Source organism: Rhamphochromis sp. 'chilingali' (genome assembly GCF_963969265.1).
Source record: "Rhamphochromis sp. 'chilingali' genome assembly, chromosome: 16".
In the NCBI taxonomy this organism is placed as follows: domain Eukaryota; kingdom Metazoa; phylum Chordata; class Actinopteri; order Cichliformes; family Cichlidae; genus Rhamphochromis; species Rhamphochromis sp. 'chilingali'.
Window position 1 is genome coordinate 14,267,254 of NC_137943.1, and position 26,966 is coordinate 14,294,219.

The 26,966-nt window shown below is 39.6% G+C and overlaps 1 protein-coding gene across 5 annotated transcripts; it reads right to left on the reverse strand.

Annotated features, from left to right (window-relative positions):
- Positions 1–1,743: 1,743 nt before the first annotated feature.
- tcf3a (transcription factor 3a) lies at positions 1,744–26,966 on the reverse strand. Of its 5 annotated transcripts, none has more exons than XM_080906966.1 (20): positions 26,407–26,965; positions 22,901–23,000; positions 22,423–22,495; positions 15,810–15,883; positions 15,214–15,289; positions 14,497–14,537; positions 14,241–14,376; positions 13,813–13,862; positions 12,374–12,473; positions 11,833–11,969; positions 11,560–11,710; positions 11,363–11,421; positions 11,159–11,237; positions 8,399–8,475; positions 8,123–8,293; positions 7,876–7,987; positions 7,603–7,732; positions 5,583–5,824; positions 5,007–5,153; positions 1,744–4,196 (listed from the first exon to the last, which is right to left on the reverse strand). In XM_080906966.1, exons 2-19 carry the CDS (start codon positions 22,952–22,954, stop codon positions 5,014–5,016), a joined length of 1,902 nt encoding a protein of 633 aa, XP_080763092.1. In that variant the 5' UTR covers positions 22,955–23,000; positions 26,407–26,965; the 3' UTR covers positions 1,744–4,196; positions 5,007–5,013. The 5 variants fall into 5 exon arrangements, with proteins under 5 accessions (XP_080763092.1, XP_080763093.1, XP_080763090.1 ...); XM_080906967.1 differs by lacking the exon at positions 26,407–26,965 and adding an exon at positions 25,314–25,612; XM_080906964.1 differs by lacking the exon at positions 26,407–26,965 and adding an exon at positions 23,227–23,279.

Consider the following 26,966-nt stretch of genomic DNA (forward strand, 5'->3'; position numbering starts at 1 on the left):
TGGCAAAAAGAGCCAAACGGGACAGGCCAAAAAAAAAAAAAAAAAAAAAAAGTTTTCAAATTTCACAGATGAGAAGCGTGTGTATATAAGATTTTTTTGAATTCATTAGTTTAAGGTGTAAGGTTTTTAGTGAAGTATGGGGGTATATTGCAAATGTGAAGCACATATGGAGACTTACCTGGCTCTGTGTGGGGGCCAAAGAAAACAAAACGTGTGTGCTCAGATCTGGTTCTCAGACTGGTTTGATTTTTCCAGTTCAAAAATAAAATGTACGCTGTATTCAGTTAGGGCCATACTTTGTTGAACAGACAATTTTTTTTGCCACCACAGTATATTTTAAATAAAAAAAAAAATCAATATAATAATCAATAAATCAATATAAAGTTTAAGAATTACAGCCATTTGTATACAAAGTCCCCATTTACAGAGGTTAAAAAGTAATGGGGAAATTGGCTGATGAGCAGTTTCATGGGTGGGTGAGGCCTGTTCCCTTATTTCACAACAAACGATGCAGATGTGATATCTGAAACCGATTCTAAGTGTTGAATTTGCATAATCTGCATTATTTAAATTTGCATTCAATAGATTTTCACTGTCGTTTTAAACACGAGGGCCACAGACATGTCAGTGGAAGTGAAGGAGGCCATCATTAGACTGAAAGAACAAAATAAATCTAACAGGAGACGTAAAATCAGCAATTAGGTTCTTTAAAAGAAGAAATGCACTGGGTCAGTTCAGCAACACTAAAAAAACCCTGCAAGACCACAGAAGACAACTGAAGGTGAAACCAAGTTTAACGTGTACCACACGATCTGTCCCAAATGGTGGAGGCACCATCATGGCATCTATGGTTGCCAGTGATACTGGGTCACTGGTGTTTACTGATGATGTGACTGCTGATAGAAGCAGCAGGATGAATTATAAAGTGTACTCACTGTAAAGATTGCTGCAAAACTAATTGGGCAGTGCAAACAGATAATGACCCAAAAGGAAACTACAAAAGCAATGGCCAAGTCAGTCACTTGACCTCAACCCAACAGTGCATCCGTTTCAGTTACTGAGGACTAAACAGAAGTCAGAGTCCAACAAACAAGTACTAACAGTGTCTGGAGGAATGGAGGAAACAGCATTTGGTGAAGCCTATTTGTACTCGACTTCAGGCAGATATTCACTAACTCCAAGCATTAAAAACCTGACAACTTACATTACGAGTTTTGTGTTGTCCAGTTAATATGGAGGCTCTTAAAATTGGGCACTCCAACTCCTAAACAATTAATGCAAATGTTTTATTAAAGCCCTTCAGCCCAGCTGAAAATCAGGACTTGATCTATCATTGCATTTAAAATTAAATATTATATTAAATATTTTGGTGCACAGAAGCAAAACTGCAAAAAATTTTCTTTATCCAACAAATTCTGGACCCAACTGTACACATACACGCCTGCACTGCAGAGACATTAAGAATGAAGGTTCGTGTGGACGTCTCAGGCAGTCACAGATTCAGGATTTGTAATGACAGAAAATGTGCTGATTTTAAAACTGTGTGAGCAGATAAACTGAATGTTAAAGTGCAGAAATGATAGCTGACATAACAGATTTTTATAAAGATGTATAAAAATGCAGCAGATAATTTTTTTTTACATCTTTAAACATGGCTGGAAAACATTTGAGTAGATCAAACAGATCCTGATTCACCCAGGTAATGCAGTATATTCAAAAACCAAGACACTAAAAAGGGGAAGGTTTTGTTAATAAAAATGGCACATTTATTGCTACATTACTGTTATATACACAACAGTTCTCAATATCTACTTTATATATAAAAAATAGGAAACTGGAGGCACTTTGAGGACATAGCCTACATAGATGTTGTCCTCAAACATGAGTGAAGACAGATCTATAGCAGGTCAGCTGTTGTGGTGGGCAGAAAGGGTCAGGTGCATGTGTTTGATACAGATTTACTGCATCTTTCATGTAAAGAAATCAAAGTGTTCAGTAGCAATAAACCACATCACAAACACACACACACACACACGTTATTGTGGAGGGAAAAAGACCAGAGTGAGTGGCAAAGAAAATGATATTTGGGGGCTTCTCCACAGGCCAACTTTGTGAAATAATGACAAATACTGTTACAAATCAGTATCAGCTTGCAATGATAAAGCTGATAAGGACATATCATACAGCTGTACATATGTATCAATGCACATGCCAGTTCAGAACAAAATCATAAGTAAAATTCTGAACACAAAAGACAAGAAGTACAGTTTTCAGCATCAAAGTTGTAGACCACATAAGTCATCTTACATCTCATGAGACATACACACACACACACACAGAAGCTGGTCACAGAGAGTGACTCTTCATTTAGGTGTTTGAGACACTGACCGGTTTTGCTGAAGTGCATATGCTTTTATACATCTCTATTATTTAAGGGGGGGAAAAAAGGTATAACCTACAAATCCTTAAATGCAACATTATCCACCGTGTAGCAGAGACATATTCAGGCACTGGTGAGAAACCAATATCAAAACTCCCATGGTAAGGAAAATGACCAGGGCCACCCTTTTTTTATTTTTTTATGCTTCATATTAATATGAAACAGCAAATTTTGTTGCAGATTGTGCAGACCTCCGCTTCTGCACCTTCCTCAGAAACTAATCAACAGGCTCATCAAAGAGTCTGACATCAGGGGAAGCAGAAGAAGGGGGTAAGCTAAAGAAAAAACCCATTAAATTTCATTTTAAGAGAAACTGTCAAACAGCAGAACAATCAAACTACAAACGGTCTGACAGGTTTTTGTGTTCAAAGAGTTAAAAAAAATAAATAAATAAAAAATTAGAGTCACAACATGTGATGTTGCAGCCATTTCTAATATTTTTTTTTACCCCCCACATCTGGCACTAAAGCAAACACCTCACTTTGTTCCTGGAATCTAAACGGGGTCATCTTACACTCAAAACAATTTAAACAAACAAAAACATTTTAAATGATACAAACAAAACTCTTACAACTATCATACAGAGTAAAAAAACAACAATGACAAATCAGTTCTACAAAAGGAAGATCCTTATAACAGGCTCTGCAATTGTTCAGAAGGAGAGGGGGAAAAAACAAAACACCAAACACCGAGCAACCAAAACAAGTCAGTCAGTGGCAATAAATTCTCCAAAAGGTGGCAGTAACACTCATGATCCCTTTAAATACTCAGTTATTTCTGTCTTCTAGCAAAATGTAATATACCACAACACAAACTGTTCTGAGACTTGTGTTAAGTAAGGTTTACGTGCTGTAACAGCATCTTTATATACGATTGGATGCTGGCAGGCTGATGCGGCTGAAACTGAGAAGGATGCTCAAGTCCTCACGGGCGGACAGGGGTTGGCGTGTCGGTGTGCATGTTTGATTCAACAGCACTGTGGGTTCTGCACAGTCATGTGTTTGTCTCTTCTCGTCTTTCCATTCCACTTGCATGGCAGTGACAGTAACAGATGTGTAGGACTTTCAGGTCGGCTCCACACTTAAAGAGCAAACATGAACCCAGTGCGAGTGTGCGACGCCTTCTCAGCCGCTTTAATAAATGTAGGAAATACAGCCCGGATTACCAGCATGGCAAAAAGAGCAGTCAGCTTCCACTGGCAGGTGTAAGCTGCCTCTTCAATTCAGTCAAGAGAATATTTATTATTTTCATCAACACTATGCATAAAGCCCACTTCTGGTGTAATTAAACAGATAAATCCACCCTTTTTTCTTGTGAAGAATGTAAGACCTCCTTTTTTCTGATGGGAATGGCGATAATGATCCATCAATACAAATCCTAACTTTGCTCTCATGAGCAATTGATCCAAACGCTTCATTTGATCCAAACAAGTTTTGCTCCCAAAGCATAAAGAAATTTTTTAAATGTCTTACAAAACTACGATGATCATAAGAATGTCCTTATGTCCAGTTTCCACTCTCTTTAAACCAGTGCCCTCAGTTCAACGCGTTTCTGTGTGGAGATCAATAAATCTTTCTTCTTCGCTTTTTGTATCAGTGTGCTTGTTATTCTTGGATTCATCGTCAGGAATGTGGCCACCTGCTTCGTCAGTAATGAGGTGTGTGCGTGTGTTTTCCAACAGTCGATTAACACGCTGAGATCCATGACTATGAAATATTAAGGCTTCTTGTTCTTAGGGCTGTACAATCGACAGGAACTAGAAGGAAAAAGAAGAAAAAAAAATTGCTTCTTCTACAAATTGAAATAAGCACCGAAAACAAACAACACATAAGACGGAAGAACAAGATGTTCTCACTGTAGGTCAGGGGTGTCAAACATAAGGTTTGGGGGACAAAATGAGCCTGGTAAAGACTCCAAACTGGCCCACTGGATGGCTTTGGATATTTATAAAGAAAGCCATAGATGTTTGGACTTAAAAATGTATTTTTACAAGTTTTACATCTTTTCCTGTGGATAAAGACCTCCACCATGGCCATTCATACCATATCAAAGTAATTAAGTAACAGATACACAACTAAATAACAAAGAAGTTCCTTTTTTCCCCAATTCTGTGAATTTACAAAGATTCTGCTTTATATGTCTTGATGCATTCTCAATCATCCAGGAAAGTAAATCTCCAAAAGTTGAATCTGTTCATCTGGACGTAGCGTTTTCTTCTTCAGTCTCCTGAAGAAGTCACTTGGATGAGCGACCAAACGTTTCTCCCACAAAACGCTACGTCCAGATGAACAGATTCAACTTTTGGAGATTCTGTATTATAATTATAGGACACGTTAAGCAAGTGAGCCACACATTTCTACACATGTCCCTCTTATAATTTATGCCCAAACAGTCATGCTGACAGATTATTCTTATGTTAAGACATCTCAGGGATTGAATGTGTAGTTAAACTTCTTTCCACTAACAGAAAGTGGAGTTTTGTCGGTCCAGTCCACATCAAATAAGTCAGCTGTATGTGGGCCACAGTGTAAAATGAGTTTGACATCCACGTAGTCTGCAAACTCACCTAAGAGTTACATATGGCTCACAGAGTTGTGTCCATCTCCTCCTACAGCTGGGTGACCCCCACTAAGCTGCATCTGGGGGTCCACACAGGACACTTTCTCCTCCTCCCTCCTCTTGAGGCAGGCAGCCTTTGGGTTCAAATTACGCTCTTGAACAAAAATTTAAAAAAGATGTATTCATTAAAAACACACAAAACTGGACTTGTTAAGCTTAGAGAAATCCTTACAGATCATACACAGCAGAGTTATGAACATACAAATGGTTTATTACAGAAGAGGGATATAAAAGAGAAAAGCAAGACGTGAGAATGGAAAGTATGGCAGAAGCTGCAGGTGTCTGGCAGAAAAGCAGGGATTTACTTCCTCAGATGCTCTCCCTTTCTCCCCCCCCACTTTAAAACAAAAACAAAAAAACAACACGCATGCGATAAAGGCAAAGAGAAAACTGCAATTTACACTTTCAGCAGGAACAGAAGAGAATGTCTTTTGGGTGACTACCTAGCGACTGATGTCCAGCTATGTTTGAGAGATGGCTGGCTGCCTGTTGGAATCAGATTGTTCTGAATTGGCTGACCTACCTCGCACCTGCTTCTCCAGACCCAGTATGACCTGGACAGCCTGTTGCAGGATGACCAGCTTGGTCTGGGCCTTGTCGCTCTGCAGGTGGACCTGACACATCCTGCCCAGCTCTCTGAAGGCTTCGTTTATGTCACGAACACGCACTCTCTCCCTAGCGTTGTTAGCAAGGCGGCGCTCACGCTCCCTCTGCTCCTTCTCCTCAGCAGTCAGGTTCTCATCGGTCACCGAGACAAGGCTGCAGCTGGGAGGACAGGTGGGGGGTTGGAAGGGCTGGTTAACAAACCCAAATCACAACCCTCACTGAACCTAGGCAAGGTGGTCTCACTAAAATTCCAGTTAGACTGCTTTTAAAAAAAATTTAAGCTAATTTCCTGTTACCAGGAAAAAATTGACCTTCGCACTGACTGCAAACTCCCACAAAGAGACCAATTAAACGTCCAATGAAGATCTCAGCGGAGCTGTACTGCAGGAGTGTGTGCGCATGGGCACATAAATCTGCTTGAGTTAAAATCACTTAAGTTTTTAGGTTGAAGACTCAACACCCAGGGGCTTCAAGCCCGAACTGGATCAAAATGCTACAGCTGACCAGCATCATTAGTTTTTAGGGTGTTTTTAGGGTACCTAATCACCAAAAAAAGCTTTCGGTCATTTGGGTCCAGGGTGGAAGTTGAGGGGATTATTGTGACTGTCCAGCAGAATGAGAGAAGTTATGGCAAGTGAGACAGAAAAGGAGAGAGAGGAAGCAACACCCTGTGCCGAAATGCATTACGCAGAAAGACACAGAAGAAACACACAATGAGATACACTGAAGGTGTCATGTTAAATACATCAGCAGCTGGAGATGTATTTATCGGAATGAGAGGAAGAATAGGTCGCGGTTGGCATCTGTAAAGAAAATAAAAGGGGATGGGAGAATGACTGGTGAAACGATTCCTTTTTATTTTAAACAGTAAAGCAAAGCTAGAGACTCAAATGCTTGAAAGAGCAACACACGCATACAAAGGCGGGTTAATACACAGCACAGAGCCCTGCTTGCATGCTATAAAGGACACTGTGTGAGATTAAAGACATTAAAATGCTGAAATAACTTAATAGGTGAATAAAAGCATAATGAGACAATAGCAAAAAAACAAAAACAAAAAAAGAGCAGACAAAAGTTGTTAATGTTGTCCAAAAATGAAGCAGACAGACATGTAAGCACTTTCGCTGAAACAAGCAACTAGCTTTGAGGCTTTGCAGAACACACAGCAGTCCTGTGTGTATTACAGGAAAATTAAACTTTTACGATTTATTGGAGAATGGGCTTGTCTTAAAAACAACCAGACAGCTTGACTTACTACTCACATGTCCTTTCTTATTGGCTATTTTAGGAAATGGTGCATAAAGACTAACGTTTAAAACCAGTCGGTATGTTTAAGACTGTGGATGGAGTAACAACATCCCAACAAGATGGCTTTAATATTAGAATAGTAGGACATGAAGCTGGAAAGTGAAGCCATATGGATGTTTTATTTTGTAAAGATGACCTTCCCCTCCACTTCCTTCCTCCTTGGACACCCACTGACCTCGAACTTGCTGCTCCAGGTTGAGTATAATGTTAACAGCCTGTTGCAGTATGATCAGTTTGGTTTGTGGTTTCTCATTGTTCAGATGGAGCTGACACATGCGGCCCAGCTCCTTAAAAGCCTCGTTGATGTCCCGCACACGTAGCCGTTCGCGGGCGTTGTTTGCCAACCTCCGCACTTTCTCCCGCTCAGCCTTAATCTCCACTGGTAGATCTTCATCGTCATCCTCCTCATCCAGACTAGTGAGGAGTCATGGTAGAGGAGGAGGTAGGAAACAACAGTATGGGTACAGTTCACTTGTTGTACATCTGATATAAGACACCATCGCTAAAGCTAAAAAGCTTTACCAGTAAGTAACAACTAGACTGAGTCCCTGTCAAATTTACAATACAGACTAAGATTTAACAAACAGGATTACATGCATTAATAAAATAAGGTTTAAGACTCTGTGCACCTTGTTCGAGAGCGGTTCTTCATTTCTTTTTTCTCATCTTCCGACTTGTCTGTCATGGAGCAGTTCTCATCGTCGTCCTTCAGCTCTTGTTTGATACCAGCAGTGGGGCGATTTATGTTACCAGGTAGCCCTACACACAGTCCAGAAACAAAGGTTACTGAGGAACAATATTTTTATAAAACAATGAAAGAAACAATACACAGTCAAAAAGAGGTGTAGTATTAGAAGACATGCTGTACAAAACAGGAAGACACCATGAAAAGAAAGTCGCACCTGTAAAGCCTTCATGCTGAGAGAGTGGTGGCACAGATGCAGAGCCATGGTGCCCATGCAAAAGTCCCCCACTAGATGGCAGACTAGCAGAGTCCTCGTGGTGACCAGACACCTTGAAACAGAAATTAATCTTAATACTGGCATAACAGTAGCAAAAATGGGCATACCACTTTCGCTATGTACTTTGGAATTAAACTAAAATATTAAATTTCTTCAGCTTTTCTTTCACACTATTCATGAATCTCACCATTCCCTGCAGGCGACTGGGAAGTCCAGCTGCACTGCCAGCGGTAACCAACAAGCCTGGCGGTAACCCTAAGCCCGACTGCAGCAGGCCATGAATTTCAGCAAGCCCTGGCCCGCTGGCGTGACGCTGAAGAACATTGATGGCTTCATCCAGGTGGTCCCCCATTTTACTCTGCAACAGAGAAAGAAGAACAGTGGAATGATGAGGCAAGACGAGGCATAAAGGGTTGTACAACTCTAATCTCTAATAAAAATCAAGAGTGAAAAACCTACTCACCATAGACTGAATTCCCCCATCAAAGTTAGGTGAAGGTGTGGCCTGACCAGAAGATCGAGTCCACTGGGATGCAGAGCCTGAGAAACAAAGATCACAAGTTTATTCAGAAAAAAAAGCCCTACAATTTGTAGTTGTCAGCGGGAAGTTTTCTCTCTTATTATTGATGCACCTGGGGTACTTTAAAGTGAGTAACGAGTAACAGCCTCCATACAATGTTTAGCTACATGTTATGCTTGTCTTGCATAAAGGCCTATTAGGTTTACCTTTAGAGATATTCATATGTAGAGAAAACATTTTACATCACTGTGCAAACAGTCGTGTCGTCATGCTAAAGTTTTATTCTGTCTTAGATGGTTATGTTCTCTTTTCTGTTAACATTAGGAAATATGTTCGTATACTCCTGAAAACAGGACAAAAAAAAAAAGAAAAGAGAAAAAAGCAGTGACGCATTGAACACATTCCTTGTAGCTTTGGCCTTTCAGTCGAAGGTTAACGCTGATCTTTCCCGAGTTCAATGCGCAACAACGTTGAATGAGAGTAAAAAAAAAAAAAAAAAATACCACCTTCAACTACAAGAACAGGAAGTCCTGATACGCCCCTACACAGCCCCGATTTCAACACCACTGAGCCAGTATGTGACTGAAGACGCAGCTTAAATCTGCAGTATAACTGTGGCAAGTTCGCAAGATGCTTCAACAACCTAGATGCAAAGCATCATATACAAAGAGATTTTTGCACAATACATACGTTTGATTTTGTTTAGCACGTGTTTAGTGACTCAAAGCTAAATTATCAAAGTCAACTTGTTTAGCATCTTCTTTACCTTCTCCAACTGTGTTTATCATCACGGTGAATGTCGTTAATCAGGCTTTTAAATATTCTAGTATTTGTTCTCCACAACGAGCCTTGACGCAGACATGCAGAAAGGAACAGATCCATAGGTCCAAAATTGAAGTTCTGTTAACGTCACTTTCATGTGACAGTGGCCAAGTGGAAATAACATGCATACTTAAGATTGCATTTCATATGTTAGGTTGTGTGCCACTTAAACTACTTTTGTTGTTAGATTTTTCATTTTTGCCCACTAAAGTTGTTTTGGGTTATTCCCAAGAGGAAATTTTTTACTTGTCTAATGTAAATGCAATTGTAACTCATTTGATGTTTACATTTTATTGCATTATACTCACATCTATACTGTAGAACCAATTTGCAAGTTACATAGTTTAATTTGACAACTAGTCCCAAAAAGCACTATTAGCTAAAACATTGATCCATAACATGAACTGCTACCCACTAGGAATGCAAAAGCCACCATCCCCACCTTTTTCCGCCTCCATAACGTCAGACTGCTGAACAAACAACAAGCACGATCTGAACTCACTGTTCAAACAGTTGTTAATTTTAACAACATGGCTCATGTGTAATATCGTCTCTTAAGTGTAATGGCCATTAACAGATCGCAGTTCACCATGGTTATTATTAGTCATTTAAGTGCAATGTATGTTTAAATGGCCAAAATTCAAAAAGAAATGCAGACATTTCTAGTGAATAAGGTAACACAGACTCACTGCCTTCACTGTAAGTGGACCAATCATGTTCATTGTCATGTGTGGCCAACCATCAACTGCTGAGAAACTGAGAAAAACCGGGCTGTAATTTTCTGAAACTCAACACGTGAAACTGCTGTAATGTGAAAGAGACATCAAGTAAATGTGAAGATATAGATACAATAGATATGGAATGATATTGAGTATAAACTTATTAAAATTTTCAAAGAAATTTCTCTGTCCAATATAATCTAATACGCATCACTTTTATTACTTTGTTTCTTAATTCAACAGAAGTGTTGATGAATTAGGTGGTGATGAGCTCATGCATGGACTGAACGCATATACAAATAAGGAAGCGACCCACCCTCTTTTTATTTTTACGGTATTTTCCCTTCCTCTCTCATAAGCTATATTTGGCTGGTGTATGTGTGTGAGAAAGATCAAGTGAAGGTTAAGCTGTGAATGGGGTAGTTATATCACCCCAGTTACAGTACGTCTAGAGAAAATATCCCTGTTTGTGGCAGAAACACCTGCATTTACAGCAAGGGTTTAATAAAATATGAAAAAAGTAGTGTTAAGTGCTTGGTGAATAACTGAACCATTCCTTACTACCAACGTGCAGCTAAATCTGATGACCTAAATGTCAAGATAATCTTGGATGCCAAACTTATCTCAGTTCTATGTTTGTACAGTGCCAATGCAAGAAAAAGGCCTTCATGAACTCAATGACACATGGCAAAAGTTCATGAACTAAGATTACTCCCATCTATGTTTCTAACTTGAACTGGTAATCAACAGTACTCCACATTAAAAAAGTCCAGCAGGTCACAAGATATATCCAAGGTAGCTTTTTAGTTTTCCATGTAATGTAAGAAATGAGAAGTATTGGAATCTATTGATGGCACTGAAACAGTTCATGGCTTAACTTAACATAAGAAAGTTAACATCCCTTTTTACACAAAATTAAAGGCTTGAACAACATGCATTACTTCCATGTTAACCCAACAGATGGAGCTGCACTGTCACTTTAAACTGTTCATGCATCGCCATAGTGAAAACAACAGGTTTTTCAAAGTATGTATCATGGCCTTGCGGAGTAGCACAGGAAAGAACAAATACATGGTTTGAACAAACAAAGCTACAAAACAGCCAGCTGAGGCCCAGCTGACCTTGAGGCCTCAGGATTAAAGGACTACAGTCACTGACTTACCTGATAAAGCCTGAGGAGAGCCAGAGGGGGTTGAAGGGGACGGAGGGAAAGCGTTGCTGTTTGGGTCTGAAGGATAGATCTGGACACAGAATTTTTTTTTTTTTTAATTTAATGAAATGCAATATAACAATTTATATGTATTATGAAACAGAGCAATCATGTTTAATATTTAAAACTATGTGATTATAATATATTGTTACTTACAGATGCCAAAGCTTTTCCAATCTCATCACCTGAACTTCTGGGTATCGCACCCCGATTTGCTAAATGGAGGGGGGGGGGGGGGGGGGGGGGGGCGGAGTAATAATCATCAATTAGGATAGCAGATAATTTAAATTAGGACAACACCAGCATTTTTCAAAAATAAAATAAAATAAAGGAGCACACATTAAAGGATTTACCCATAATGGTTTCGCTGCCAGTGATGGGGGGGGTGTGGCTGGGGACTCCAAAGCTGCTGGAGCCAGAGTGGAAGCCAGAAGGATGAGCCCCGCTCACTTCACTGGCATGCAGGGGGTAATTTTGAGGAGAGAGGGGCAGTGGCTGCCGTTTCTTGAAAGCAAACACACAAAACCATTTAAAAAGAAAAGCAGACAGAAGCTCCTAATGATGCATTTGTCTTAATGTGTGTTGTTGACCTCATCAACAAACCTAAGTGTGACTGCAGAGCTTACCAGTCTGTCTTGGGGGTTGATGGCAGTAAAGGGACCATGCTGGCTCAGATGGGGGGAGTTGCCCAGCATGGCAGAATAACCAGGCTGAACCATCGACCCGGCAGAGCCCCATGGGTCGGAGGGCGGGTGGAGGCCTTCTGTCAGGGGACATCCAGCAGAGTGGGGGGGGGGGGGGGGGGGGGGGAAAGCAAGAAGGCCGAGAGAAAACCAGCCACAAGAGATAAAAGGACAATGAAGGCTACATATGAGACATGTCACATTACTGTGATCACTTCATTCAACCGTGATGCACCATTCAACACCCCGGCACCACAGCGTGTTTACTGGCATACGGTGACAGCATCTACAGACAACTAATTTCTGCTGTAAAAGCTATGAAGGAAAATAAAGGATATTTGTTTTCTACATAGGTGAGCGATTCACCTCTCAGTTCACAAAAACCTTATGAAAGTGTTTAAGTCAGGCTGAACTTTTCAACTCAACACAAAGAAAAAAAAAAGGGGGGGGGGGGGGGATTTCAAAACATGTTGTTTCAACTGACCTTGCATGAAGAATGGTGGTGGGTAGACGTTTCCTGTCTTGGAGCCTGTGTAGCAAGCATTGTCTCTGTTAAAATCCTCCCCTGAGGCTGATGTATAAACCTACCAAAAAAAACAAAAACAAAACAAAAACAGCTCAGTCCTTGAATGCTCAGTGTGATAAAGCTAAGTAACTGCTAAATTATATGATGACTTGTTGCAAGCATGGCATGCAGTAACTTAATTTACATTTGTCTTAAAACACTTAAAACACACAAGTGGGTTTGCTCAAACTTCATCTGGAAAATTCTCTGAACATAATTCTGTAGATAAGCAAAACTATGTTCTTAAAAATAACTGCTTCTGGGGTATTTGAAACATCAAAACTAAAATAACATATGCAGTAGGTACCTGATTACAGCCCTTAAAAGTATGGGTTCAATCCAAGGTTAGAATCTATTATTTTCTATCTGGTTTTACTACTTAAATTGAATAAACAGAGGATTACAACATTTTTACAGGCATGAGCACACAGCGGTAGTGTGTACTGAATGAATCATGCCAGCACTTTTATGGGCCCTGTCCACCATTTTTACATATTAACCTGTTAAACAGAAACATGCTGAGAATAGTTTACAGACAGGATGGGACGATGTGACCATATAATGGAAACTTTAGCTGGATTTGGTACGTTTATGATGGCACCTAAACTTTCTCAATCAAGGCCATTCTTTGTAAATTCAAGTATCAAACTGTGTCTGAAAGTCTCAAATCCAAATGGACTGAAGTTTTCTTCTATAATTTGATTACACAGAGAAAAGGGAGAGAAAAAAGTGGGGAGAGGAGAAGAGGGAACGGAGAGATGCACTCCTAATTACTGAACCATCTGCCGTATCCTGGATGGCGGCCAACTTCTCTGGCAGCTGGGATAGAGGGAAGGGGGAGGGAGGGAGAAAGAAAGGGGAGGGCTGTTGTTTGCGGGTGATGGCGGTGGAGGGGGAAGGAGAGAGAGAGCTGGCGTGGGGTGGGGTGGAGGGTAGAGAAAATGAGGAAATAGGGTGCCCAGAGAGGGAGAGTGGGAGGGAAAAAAATGAGGAGTAAGAAGCATCAAACCCCAGTATGAATTCTCTTCTGTGATCTAACGAGTATACTTGGCAGCGGGAAAGAAATGTGGTCATAAAGTAAAGGGCCTACAAATACAACACACTATAAATACATACTGCAAATGAGGGACTGGGTGAATGAGTGGCTTTTTCCCGATTCCTTTTTTACTTGGTGGTGCAGATGCGCAGCTGTAAGAGCTGGAAGTCCTGTACTGCAGCTTTTACACTGCTCTGCAAGCCAAGGAGTGGCTTCAGATGCCAAATGGAATGTGAAAAAGGGCGTAAAGCATTAAAACCTGGGCTCGCATGGAGTGAATGCAAGATACAGTATGGGGCTGAAGTATGGATGAAGTACTCACAGAGGAGGGCAGGCCAGGGGGCACCTTCCTGATCTTTTTTGCCTGCGATTCTGTGGGGAGGCAGACAGGAGGGGAAATCATATCAGCCAGCTTACACAAAAAGACCTTATTGTACCAGTAACTATACAATCAAAGATTCTTCCTGCCGAATTGATCCATCAATCTGCATTTGTTACTGCTCATTAATGTCTAATCTAAAGATAATGAAGGTGATGTTATTGACCAATTTTCTTCCCTGGGAGCTCAGGATTTTCATTTTCTCTCACTAAGAAGAAGTGAGATTTTTCAGACACTTTTTAAAAACCTCAACAGGAGAAGTGATTGTACACACAACCTTAAAATAGATCAGAACAAGACGATAAATGTGACAGAAGATTCGGTTTCTAAGTGTTCAACACCCTGCCTGAAATAATAATTTGCACCCTTACCTATGGGGTCCTGTGAGGGTCTCCTGCGAGGGTTGCTCCCTGTATAGGAGGGATAAAACTGAGAGTTTGGCTTTGTGCCAGATGGAGAGAGGGCATCAGGACTGGGTATGGGTATCTCACTGGTCATGAAGCCCGGCTACAGAGTGCAAAATATGAGACGTAAATTAAAAAGAAAGTAAGAAAACTGACCAAGAGTCAAAATTTGTGAAAAGAAGCTTCAGCGAATGGGGATGAAGCACCATTCAAATTTATTTACCTGCATTCCAAGTGACGAGTATGGTCCTTGTTCTGCCTTCCCTGTTGAGGGGAAATTACATGAAATCAGGTTAAGGTTCTAAAAATGTAGAGGGTATTTTTATGTTAAATTACAAACTGTCTATCCCCTTTTCTCTATTTGGGTACCTCCCATTATGTGAGTATATATGAAGACTTGCGGTATTTATGGCCGCGGACAGCAAAAAGAAAAAAGACAAATTGGCCCATTATAAATGCTTCTGGGGCAATTGTGCTCACAAACACCCCCCTCCTTTGCCAGTTAACAGAGGGGAGCTATAGGCCAATGTAATCCCAAGGGACAGCCTTGTTTGTGCATGGGTGCCCTTTACACTCCGCACCCCTCCCACACTGAACACACAAACTGCACACAAACAAACCCTTCCTCCACATCCTCCCCACTACCCTACTCACACTTCATCCATTAAAAACCTTTTGCCTTAAACTGATATGTTAGTGTCCAACCTAAGAATAGCTGCTCTGTCCCCCAAACAACTCCTCGTTCTGATTCAGTCACACTACCCATTCATATAGACTTGTGTTTTTCAGTCAGTGTTCTTCCATAATTAAGTACGATTATAATCTTCATCAACATTTGCCTCACACTTCCCCGACTCTCTTTGGTTTGTAAAATGGACAATGTGAAATTTGTGGTGTCCACGCTTCAATGCCTTATTCAGTTTAGTTAACAAGTCCTTACCAACGATCCCTGATTCAAATATGGGAGCAGAAGCCATGGCCTCTTGTTCACTGTAAAGGCCTTCTTCTCCATAACCCTGAGGGAAAGAAAACAAAAGGTATTAGGAATAGAAACACAAATAAATAAAGACCAAAGCTACCATGTAAGAAAATAAACTCCTGCAGATAAAAGTAGAGTATTCTGCGAAAGTATTTCAAGCTCCCAGCTCATGGGCCTAAGAAAGACCCCTTGCTGGGCCTAAAGATTTGAGAATTTTTGTTTATTTTTTCAATCTCAGATAAAAGCTGATGCAGCTTATGAGTCTACTGCTACCCTCAAGCTTAACAACTTCAATGCTAGAAACCCTGAATACAGTTCTACAGCACTGTAGAGCACTCCAGTACTGTTGTACTGACCTTTTATAAGGTGTGAAAAAAAGTCATAAAAAGCTTCAGAATTAATATGCAACACCATGCTGGACTTTACAGATCAGTTCTGACATCGTTTAAATTAAATTAATTTAGGCTGTTCACATTATTGAGAATGGCAGGAACCTGGGCTGTAACATTAAGGGTTTATTTTTTTTTCTTAATGCAATAAGTGAAAATGAGCCATACCCTTCCCTGGTTGAAAGATGGACTGTTTTGTTCCCCTGTTCCCCAGGGACTGGACCCATTCCTCTCATCTATACCTGCAAGACAAAGCACTGGGTTAGCCATTAGCCACTAAATTCTTGTCACAGGTTTACAGTGTCACTTTGCAAAGAAATGTCTAACTTGGCGAACTTGCTTTGATACAAGTTTTTCAGGCAGCTCGAAGTAACCTCCACCGAGGAGCTTCACTTCGCAGCTCACACAGAGACAGCATAGTGACAGTGCTGTCACATAGCGTGGATATGAGCTGTAGGAAGTTTGAATAATTAACACCCAGTGTGAGGCTCCCAGAATCATCCTCAACATTCTTCATTCTCCCACTCCACTCTTTTACATTTTCCATGGCAACAGTCATTCATAGCTCATCTATTCTCACACACTTGGCCTACACCTTCGTCTTAACACAGACTCAAGGTCTCAATCTCGCACAAATTGCACAAGTCATCCCTGGCCGGAGCGCCTCAGCGTTCAAAGAGGTGAATGTGTTTGAAAGGGGTGATTTTAAGGATTGGTGAAGCAGAAATTCCTGCCTGTCCCCTTGCTCTCAATCTCCTCTCGTACCGCAACACGGCATCTCTGGGGGGGAAGCTGAAGCTTAATTGCGTACTGATTTGCATAATTGTGCATATTAATGAAGCACAGGTCTATGAATATTCATATTTTTGTTTTGTTGTCTAATTAAAAAGTGGAGGGGGGGAGAGGGGGGCTAGAATCATGACAGGATCAGCAGTACGGCAGAGTGATGGGTCCACTTTGCCGAGAGCTGCTAGATTGCTGTGACAACTGTGATCTATATAAACAGCAGCAGCAGAATAGGAGATGAAGGAGAAAATGTCTTGTCCCCTCTCTATGGCTGGCTGTCACTCTTCATGTCAATCAAAGATGATAAAGAAAATGTGTAAAAGAATTACTATTGCTGTAAATCATCAGTGCCCACAATAGAGAGAAGAAAAGGCTTCAATTCAGTGTTTTCTATTTTACACTGTTATGGATAACAAGTGCATTTCTGAAAATATTTTTAAAAAATGAAATAAATACACCAACTATTTAAAGAATCAAATTTCCACTTCATGGATTTAGCATATTAGAATGAAATGTGGGTTTACAGAGCAGTGGAGTATTTCAGCTGCTTTATTTGACCGATCGACATGAATACTGCACATTCAGAATCACGCACCATAACACAACTATCTCGCTAATTAGCAGGACATTAATATGTGGCACCTTCTCTTCTTCGACAGGAATAGAAATAGCAACGTAGAAGATAGAGAAACCTGATTTGTAATGGTAAATCTACAATCTTTTTTTTTTTTTTTTTTAAATCGATGGTATTATTTACCAAGTGGTCTGTTTTTCCACACCGCCGCATTGCTTTAACAAAAAACAAAAAAACAAAACTACTTTAATGTGTTGTCCATGCTTTCCTACTCTTACTAATTTAGGCAAAAGAGTGATTGATAGTGACACAATTTAAATAAAATTCACTGGACCCACTGTGTAACTCAGAGGTTCAGCTTATTTTGTTAACCCAAAAACTGCTTGGCAGACAAAGAACAGCTGCGAACTGATTTTGAAAACAGATTTCCTGGACTGTGAATATACTCAGCCACTTATTCAGCTATTTGTGCAAGTTGACATTTTACATTTGCTTTGTCAAATTGTATTTCATCAACTGTGTTTTAATTAAGCTACATGGTTATAAGTTGTGTTTAACTTTTAGCTGCTGTAATGAACTCTCTCATATCGTTATGTTCTTTTTAATTTGTTTACACTTTCATCAAACTTTGATATCCAATTTAACTCGATGTATATTTCATGTTTTTGTTATTGTTAAGGCTCTAATCAACCCCACCGCGTTGTGATGGGTGAGGTTAATTAGTGCTGTGCTTTTGAAAGTATTCATTTACACTGTCACTGTTGCCATGTTTGTCCATAAATGCTGCAACTAAACAGGAGGCAACGCTCATTTCACACTCTCTCTATGTAACGTACATACTAATATTTCTACACATCTCTGCAGCAAAAACAAAACAAAACCCCACAAACATTTAGGATCATGTGACCATATGTTCAACAAAATCCATGTGGAGAACCTGTGATTTAGACTGTGCTAGAAGACCTTCTAGCAAGAAAACTAAAACCTCTCATGGGGTCTGATTTGCAGAAACATCTAGAAATCCTGTCATTTTAGAAGACCTGTATAAGGTAGCTGTCCTTCTTCAAGGCACTTACTGGGATTAACTCATGTTGTAATTGATGGTAAAAGCAAATTTAACAGCAAGAGTCAAAAGTTAAAAAAAAAAAAAAAATCAATGAAAAAAATCAATTAATAAATTAAAACTTATATAAATGCACCTTTTTTATTAGAAAAGAAAAGAAGAAGAAGAAATGTTACCTTTTCAAAACAGCTTGATTTTTGTTCTTGCTACGCTGCTGCTTCCCAATGGTTTTCTCCAACCTCAGCATATTATGCAAAACACACACCTGTCCTGATTTTTGCCACTATATAGTAAGTAAAAGGTTTGTGACCTGATATTTACAGGGCATTACATAATTTAATTATGTAAGTTAATATAACTTACTAAAAACCAGAATCAGTCCCCCAATTAAACATTTTAGAAAAGTTATTTAAAAAGTAATCAAATCTGTTGCACTGCTTTGATGAAGTAATTAAAATAGTGACATTACTTATTAGATCGTTATAACAGAACCTACCCTTTCTGAACTACTACCATTTCAAAAGAATCTTACTATCAATGCAATAAAAATGAATGAAATTAATCTGATTCAGAAAAACTGTGATGTCTGGTCATTTTCTCAAAAGTATATCATCTTGTTTTCATGCAGGATTCTTGTGTCATTTCATATGGACAGATAAATATGTGTACTTACTCTATATTTAAAGGAATTCAACAGTCATAACCCTGTTTAAATCTGTCAAAACCACAGAATGTGACCCTCTCTCTGACAAAAGCACATACTGGATGTATTTCTATTCTCCTCCTCACTACCTCCAACAGGGCCTTCATGTTTCTGACAAATCATTTTTTTGTAATGTGTTACTCATCTACATCCTCCTTTTCGGAAATTATGCTCATCCAGCTCTATAGGAAAATTTAGAGTGCTTTAACAGATAAAAATGATCAAACTGCCAACACTGCAAGAAACCTCATCATACATAAACATCCACAGGATTTTGAGCAATTGTGTGGCTACGAATTAAATAAAAAAAAAAAAAAAAAAAAGGACAAAATTATATAGCTCTCTACAGACCACATTTCCGCTAACGCCATTTGAAGTGCTACACTCGTGAGAAAATAATGAGTAGCGCGCTATTCAGACAAATTACCACAACTGGAAAGAGAAAACGAAGAGAAGGGTGAGTAACATCAGACAAAGTCTCTGGAGAACCCCAATGCACTTCTCCTCCCAGCATGCAACGCCCCTTTAAGCATGGCTAGTCTATAATTACACAGGAAGAAAGACACTGGAAACAGACAGCCAGCCTGAGTCATAGGCTTCATGAGCAAAACCCAGGCACATACATTGACCAAACTTGCAGACATGTCTTCGTTTTTACAGGAACACTGCCCCAGGCACCTATAACTGAGTGCGCCATTTGTCTACACAACTTCTTCCTTCCCTCTGCAAAGTGAGTCACACAGACACAAAGCATGATGTCAGATAAATCTCAAGAGAGTGAACACTGTTAATGAAATACTGAACAATGTACAATAGCAAAGCTCTGACTGTTTTTAAGCTGTGAGTTACCGACAACCTCTCAAACACAACACAATCCACCCTATCCTACTACCATATAGTGCTTTTACATTAAAACTTTACATTAAACCAGGACCTGAAACCAGGTGATGTTTTGGGGGGTTTTTTAAACAATTTTAACAGCAATATGTGCCAGGGATTAAAATGTTAAAGATCAAATCTGCTTCCCACCCTGTGGCACCTGGAACAGCCTCCAAGTTGGTTAAGTGGGTAAGAAAATGTACTGGCAGATGGATGGATTTAACTTGTGACTTTCAGTATCTGAGAATCACGAACACGTTTGAAAAATGAAACATTTCATGCAAATTTTTTTTACCTCCTTCTCTTCTGCATTTCTCTCCAAAGTTAAAAAATATATTTTAGGATTCTCAGTTTCCAGCAACCAAAAAAATGAAAGTACACTGAGAAAAAAAACGAGTGAAAGGTAAGCTGGGTTGCAAAAGAAATCATATTTAGTTGTACTGTTAGGTTTTAAACAGCACTACTACTAATGATACTGCTTATTGGCCGAGTGTTTTAACAGTACCTTTTTTGTTTTGGAGTTTTATTTTCTTATCTCAACTGTACAAATCATGGATCTTATCACTGAATCTGCTTAAGCTCTAAGTGCTCTGAAAACGAAACCGTGACTATCAGAATGACAAGTGATGACATGATTATATCAGACCGAATTCAGAAACACCCAATCAGCTGCCTGCTGTTAATCATTAAACCATGAAACCAAACACTACATGCATGGGTCACTGAGAGATGAACAAAGAGCCAGGCAGATGAAAACCATGCATTCCTCATGTGATGCATTTAGACCATGTTTCCATAGACTGTTCATGTCCCCCACTGAACGTGGTACTTGCTGAACTTGTGTGTTTGGTACCTAGTGCTGCCACTGCTCTTTGCGCAGAACAGCTTTCTTCTGAATTAGGAATAGCATATGACATGATTTCTCCAGTACAGAAAAGAAAACTGACATTTGTCAGTATTAAGGTCTTAATTGTTTAGCACTGCTGCCTGTTTACTACTAGGTTTCGGTACCCATCCCTAATCCCCAAAAGTCAGAAAACAGTACAATTTAGTACTACATTAAAAAAAAGAAAGAAAACAATGTAGGAAACAAAGCTTTCATTCTAAAAATGAAATGCAAGGATCTTTTAACACACTGAGATACACAAACAACAACAAAGAATGTGTCTCATTTCCTGATTAGAGAAAACAATCAATCTGCGCAACAGTATTTTGGCCTGTTGCAGAAACATGGTCGGTTTAGTATAGGTCTCTGTGGCTAGGCTGATGGTGGCAGACCTCGTAACATCACTGACATGACACGACTTCAGGAAGTCATTTCCTCGTACAAAGAAGAAGAAAAAAAAATTATAAAACACACACACACACACACACACACACACACACACACACACACACACACACACACACACACACACACACACACACACACACACACACACACACACACACACACACCTTCTCCAGAAGTCACACTCTCTTAGACTGACGAGATTTGATCAAATTTTTAAGCTTTCAAAGGTGTACTTTTAAACTTTGGAACAATGTTTCCCTCTTTCTTCTAAATTTGATGCCACACTAAGCTAACTACCTAACATTTTCTAATTCAAAGAACAGTATAGATCATACATGATTTAACAGCAGAAAGAACATAACACTGTGCCCCAAATATACATCAGTAACCCTTTGATAGCGTCTCACAAGTTCAACCAGTGTAAGCAAAGGATATTGAGTTAACCCTGTTTGTCATGCCAAGAATCACTATGATCAACTTGAAATCTTGTCTTTAAATTGCTAAAGTTTGTCACCTTGCTGTATCTGCTTTTAAGCCAACACTGATGTGCAACCTTGTAGATACGCTGGTTTTGCTAGGCTTTTAAGAGTGAAGCAAAGCAAAAGTAAAAACAAACTAATGTCAGGGTGTAATGAAAATGAATCCAGTTATATCTCCTCTTTAGTTCTGGCCCACAAGTTAACAACTGCCTTAGCTCCATCTATGACACTGATTGTTTGCCCACTCATACTGAATGACAACTGCTGTTCCTTATCAATCAACTTGATGAAGTATAACCCAGGCAGGCCTACTGTAGGAAATACACATACAGATAAATGTTAAAAGCAATGTCATAGGCATCTCTGAGGCTCTTTTTTTACACTGCAAGCAACACATGCGCCTTAATGTTGACTGCAAGTGTCCGCCTGGTGGGGTTGCTGATTGGGACAGATAATAGATCTAAGTGAAAATGTGGAGAAAAAAAGTAGGGTGCAAGATTGTAGGACAAGGGAATACACTTTTTCACAGAGTAAGCACAGGAGATTAATTGGGCTGCTTCCACCACCCCCACCCTCTGCCTTTGTCCTTACGTGATTGAATGGCAACAGCTGAGAAGGTGAGGATGAGGAAGTGTAAGGAAGATGATGCTTGTTCTGCATAATGTAAAATAAGATGACAATTGTTCCTGAAGTTCTCTCAAAAAGTCTGATCGAAAAACCGTTTATAAGAAGCAAAGGTGAGAAGGAACTGTCTCCTATTCTATTTTAATTCAAAACACAGAGTGTGCGAAGGTCGGATACTGAAACTGGAAAAAGCCCCTCACTGGTTCAGATAATAACAAAAAAACCCCCAATATTTCTCACTACCTTTAGTTGAGAGAAAAGATGAGAAGGGTATCGGTTGTTCAGTATTGGCATTTATATCATTATGTCTTTAAAGGAAATTTGACCTGAAACATAAGGCTCAGAGATAAAACAAATGTCTAAAAGATTTCTTTCTTACCTGAACCTCCAAATTTAGGGCTGTTGAGAGTTGTTGGCCGGTTTTTGCCATTTGAAACTGGAAGCTCAAACATCTGAAAGAGAGGAACGACACTGTAAACAAACCACTGGATTTCAGTGTAAGACTTTCCCTCCTCATTTGTGGGAAGGATAGTTAGGTAATAATTTATACTACCCTATCCTTTATCTTATCCTGTTTAACCAGCAGGTATGACAGGCATAAAGCAATCTCCACAATGCAGCTTTGCCTGACTAACACCACAAATTAAACAGACAACAAGAGTCTCATATAAAACCTTCTCATGTACCCGCTGCAGTCCTTCAATTCCTGCTCAAACATGAATGCCATACATACTTCAATCTACTTGACAAGTGTTCAAAATCTGTTATGAAAGTTAAAATCTGCCATCTGTGAGAATATGATGAATTGTATGAGATGCTCACTCAACAAGTTCAAGCAATCTCTGGAGAAATCTTACCGCGGTAAAATCCAGCAAGTCGCTGAGCTCCTTGTCTGTTTCCACTGCAGCCATTCTCTGCTGCTGCTCTTCACTTGGGCTTTTCAGTCTCAGCAAGCGACTACAAGCAAAGGTAAGGAGCGTGTAAGTTTATTTTGCCTCTTTGTTAGATGGTTAACTGTTCTGACAACTGGTGCCTTCTGCAATATATCTAATCCAAAAATGGAGGCGAAATGGTCAAATTATAAAAACGTTACTTATATGAATATAGTAACCAGACAAACATATTTACTGCTTATTACACTCAGCTCAGATTTCCAGGAAATTTGATCATTTAGCTCGTTCACCTGTATAAATACGGTGTCATTTTCACCGTGCCATTCATCACTCCTAATGGTAAGGATGACATGTTATTCCCCAATTAAAAAGCTGAGAAATACAGACACAAAAAAAAAATGTTAGGATTTTAAATAAAATGTAATCTCAATCAGCAGAAATGATGTGTGTGTGTGTGTGTGTGTGTGTGTGTGTGTGTGTGTGTGTGTGTGTGTGTGTGTGTGTAAAAATGGCTGAGGCTGATCAAAACCTCTTTTTCTCTCTCTAAAAAAATAAAGTAACATTACAAAAATTCAGATATATGGATCTGCACTACAATGTCCATATGAAATAGATTTCTCACACTGTAGTAATGCAGGCATCGTAAAAGCACTGAGGGAAGTCAATTAAACAGCATAGTGCAACGGTAGATATACATAAGCTGCAAATTCCTCTGCTCTATATTTTTACCATTCAAATGCCATAAAGCAGGCGAGATACTGACCAAGTTATGAAAATCTTAACTTGGTAGGCCACATCTAACATGAGTGACCATGGTTGGCCACAGGCCACACTGCACTTGTTGTCAGTCAGGCACTAAACTCAAACTCCTCCCTCCAACCTCAAAACCCAACATGTTTTAAGTTTTGTTTTCACTAAAATTTACAAAGTGGTAACACACTATTTTGGAGTCCTAAACAGTACCAGCCTATATCAAAGCAAATGCAGTCTGAGTGGCGAAAACACCTTGAGAAGAATCATTTCTACACACTGTGGACAAAGTCACAAACAAAAAGAAGAAAGAAAAATAGAAGAAGAAGAAATGCCACCTGGAGGAAATCACATCTTGATTTTGCGTCAGAGATGTCGATTAAATTCAGAGTCGACTCAGAGATCATTAGCGGTAAGCAAAAGTAAAGTATGGCTACAACAAACACAAATAACCAGCCTTTAGCAATCTTTAAAAACGATTGGCGGCAATATGACTGACATAAAGACATTTTCAAGTTTTAAAACTTGCCACTTTAAAATATTTTGTACCAACGTACCCATTTGTACCTAAAAGCAACCTGAAGATATTTTGTAAAATTAAAAGAGCAGGTAATTAATTTATTAGACCCAGCAACAGTAGAATTTTGGGTCCTTATTTGCCAACACTAATAACAGGTTATGTGAAAAGTACATACTGCAAACAGAACACTGAAATATCTGCACAGTGTAATACTGAATAAACTTCAGGAATTTTCAAATGACAACCACTGGGAGGCTGTCCTTATGTCTACAATCTACTGGGAGTGTTACATGTCAGGGTTTTTCCTGGTTTAAAATGGGCCGTGGGGGGTGACTAGGCACATAATCGCCAATGGTGTTCATCTAAAGTTGATACCACCTTACTTAACAGAAAGTGCATTTTTCTGTTGTTTTTCCTTCCCCTGGATTATAAAAAATAAACCTAATTTTTTTTAAGTTATTAAAATTAAAAATACATATCTATATTTTAATCACAGTACTGATGATTTTCCTTCAGAGAGATGCCCAGACCTCCTTGGTGTGCCTCAAAATGTTTTTCGTTTCTTTTATTTAGCAATAAACCTGTATGTTTTGGTTATTTTCATAGTGCACTGAGTGAAGACAGCAACAGGATAAGTAAATACTAAAATTAGCAACAAAAAACAACAACAACAACAACAACAACAACAATAAGGCTAGGGTGGGATGTACACTTGCCGGCCTTTAATATAATTTGTAATATATTTTTCATTATGATTGATCTTTTTTCAAAAAAAACCCAACAAAAACATTTCAATGCCACGACTGAAGATTGGCTTTTATTCTAAACACTATACACCAGAAAGGGGGAAAGCCAGTTAATTTTAGTTATGCATGGCAACTACAACTGCACTGCCCAACCCATTAAAATATCAGTAATTTGAATACCACTGTCATATCCATTACAGCAGACTTGGAAATACTGCGAGTTACCCTAGTACTTTGTCAACAATAGATATTAACAATAAAGCCAATAAAACCTACTTTACCCCGAAGTCAAGACGCGCACACTAAATCTAACAATGGTGAAAGGCCGGATAAATACTGACACAACAGCATTATGACTTACCAGTAGGGAGAAACTGTTGGTTCAGGAACAATGCGTTGACAGTATATAATCTAGCATTTTCTCTCAGTGAGCTGAGGTCAAAATGGGGGATAAGTGCTCAGCCCCTCCTAACAAATGGAAGTTGCATACGCTTGTCTTGAGCACCCCCACCTTTGGCCTGCCCATTTAGGTGTCAAGAAAAAAAGTTTTACGGCAGAAATAGCAATGCAAGTGGTGAAACCTGGCTTCACAAGAGAGCCATCGGCGGCTCATCGCTCGGTTAAAAATCCTGCGGGCCGTTTAAAAGGACTTAAAAACCTGTTGCCTGCCCTGACGTCGAGCAGCAGAATGAGACACTGATGCACACAAAGACTCGCCCCCCCCCCTCTTTCATAAAGTTTCAGATGAATGGTAGAAACTTAAATAAAACAATAAGTAATGTAAAAACGCTATAAAATAATATCGGGGGGTTAAAAAATAAGTGGGGAAGAGAAACTAAAGCGTTTGGCGATCTTATCGCTGCTTCTTTGCTGTGGTTAACGGTTGAGAGGCTGAAGGGGGGATGAATAATACCCAAGTAATACTTTTTTTTTTTTACTGGGGTATTTTTACATACGTAATTTTGTGGTTTATAAACGTGCCCCTGGATAAATTAATAAAACTTAAAATAAATGTATAAAATTCATTTCACTCAGCGCTGGAAATGTTTAGCATTTCCCACAAGTAGAGAAAAGCAGCCAACACCGCCTGTCTGCGTTAACGCTTCACGGCGAATGTTCGCGTCCATAAACACCTCACACTACCAATACAGACAACAAAATCCCGGAGGAGCTCACTCAGTCTGGTCATATGCTAATGTGCGTTAACGTTATAGCTCTTTGAAGTGAACAAAGAAGTCTTTTTCAGCCCACACAAGCCCCTGGCACTTACTAATAACAGTGCAAGTTCGCTCGGGCCGAAAAAAACAAGGACCCCGCTTTTCCCGGCTGTGGCACTCACAGCACAACTTCAACGATGCGCTAAAAACTTGGTTATTACTCCGCTAACAACGTGAGGAACCACTTCTGTTTGAAATGCATTTGCTTGTTATGAATGTATATTAGCACGCATTTACCTGAATTTAACAATGTGACATCCAACACAGAGAAATTAGCGGCTGGAGTACAAAAAGAGGAGGAAAAAAAAAACAAAGTTAGGGATAGGATCCTTTCCCCGTGGTCCGGACTGTGGCTTGATGAAGATGAGGAAAGAGAATATGAAGCGCTCCTCTGTCGCCTCGACTCGCTGTCTTTTTTGTCACGAAGCTGAACACACGTGTGTCCCACGAACCATAACTCTTGTGTTACTCGGTTTCTTCAGTGTTAAAGAAACTGTAACCATTTCATTTTCCAAGTAGACATTTTAACACCCTCCACATTGTCGGTTCCAATGGAATATCACTCCGCAGCGCAGCCTGCGGGAGGACACTGACGCTATAACATCAGCGGTGTCCGATTTCAGCTAAAAAGGGAAAAAAAATCGAGCCAAGCACGCTTCAGTAGCGTTGTTGTGTACTGATGCAGCGTTGGTTGTACACACCGCAAAATGTCACCTTTTCGTAGCTGCGAACGAAACAGAAAAGGATCTGAGGACCAATTTGGAGGGGGTCTATGTGTACTGGCGGATGGGGACAGC

What these genes read in the sequence shown, in the direction of transcription:
- tcf3a (XM_080906964.1), bottom strand. Translation starts at nt 23,264, where the DNA reads ATGAATGGCACGGTGAAAATGACACCGTATTTATACAG. An exon ending in ATGACACCGTATTTATACAG is followed by an intron (nt 23,001 to 23,226) that starts GTGAACGAGCTA and finishes CTTTGCTTGTAG; the next exon opens with TCGCTTGCTGAGACTGAAAA. An exon ending in CTCTCCTCAGGCTTTATCAG is followed by an intron (nt 8,476 to 11,158) that starts GTAAGTCAGTGA and finishes TTTGTTTCTCAG; the next exon opens with GCTCTGCATCCCAGTGGACT.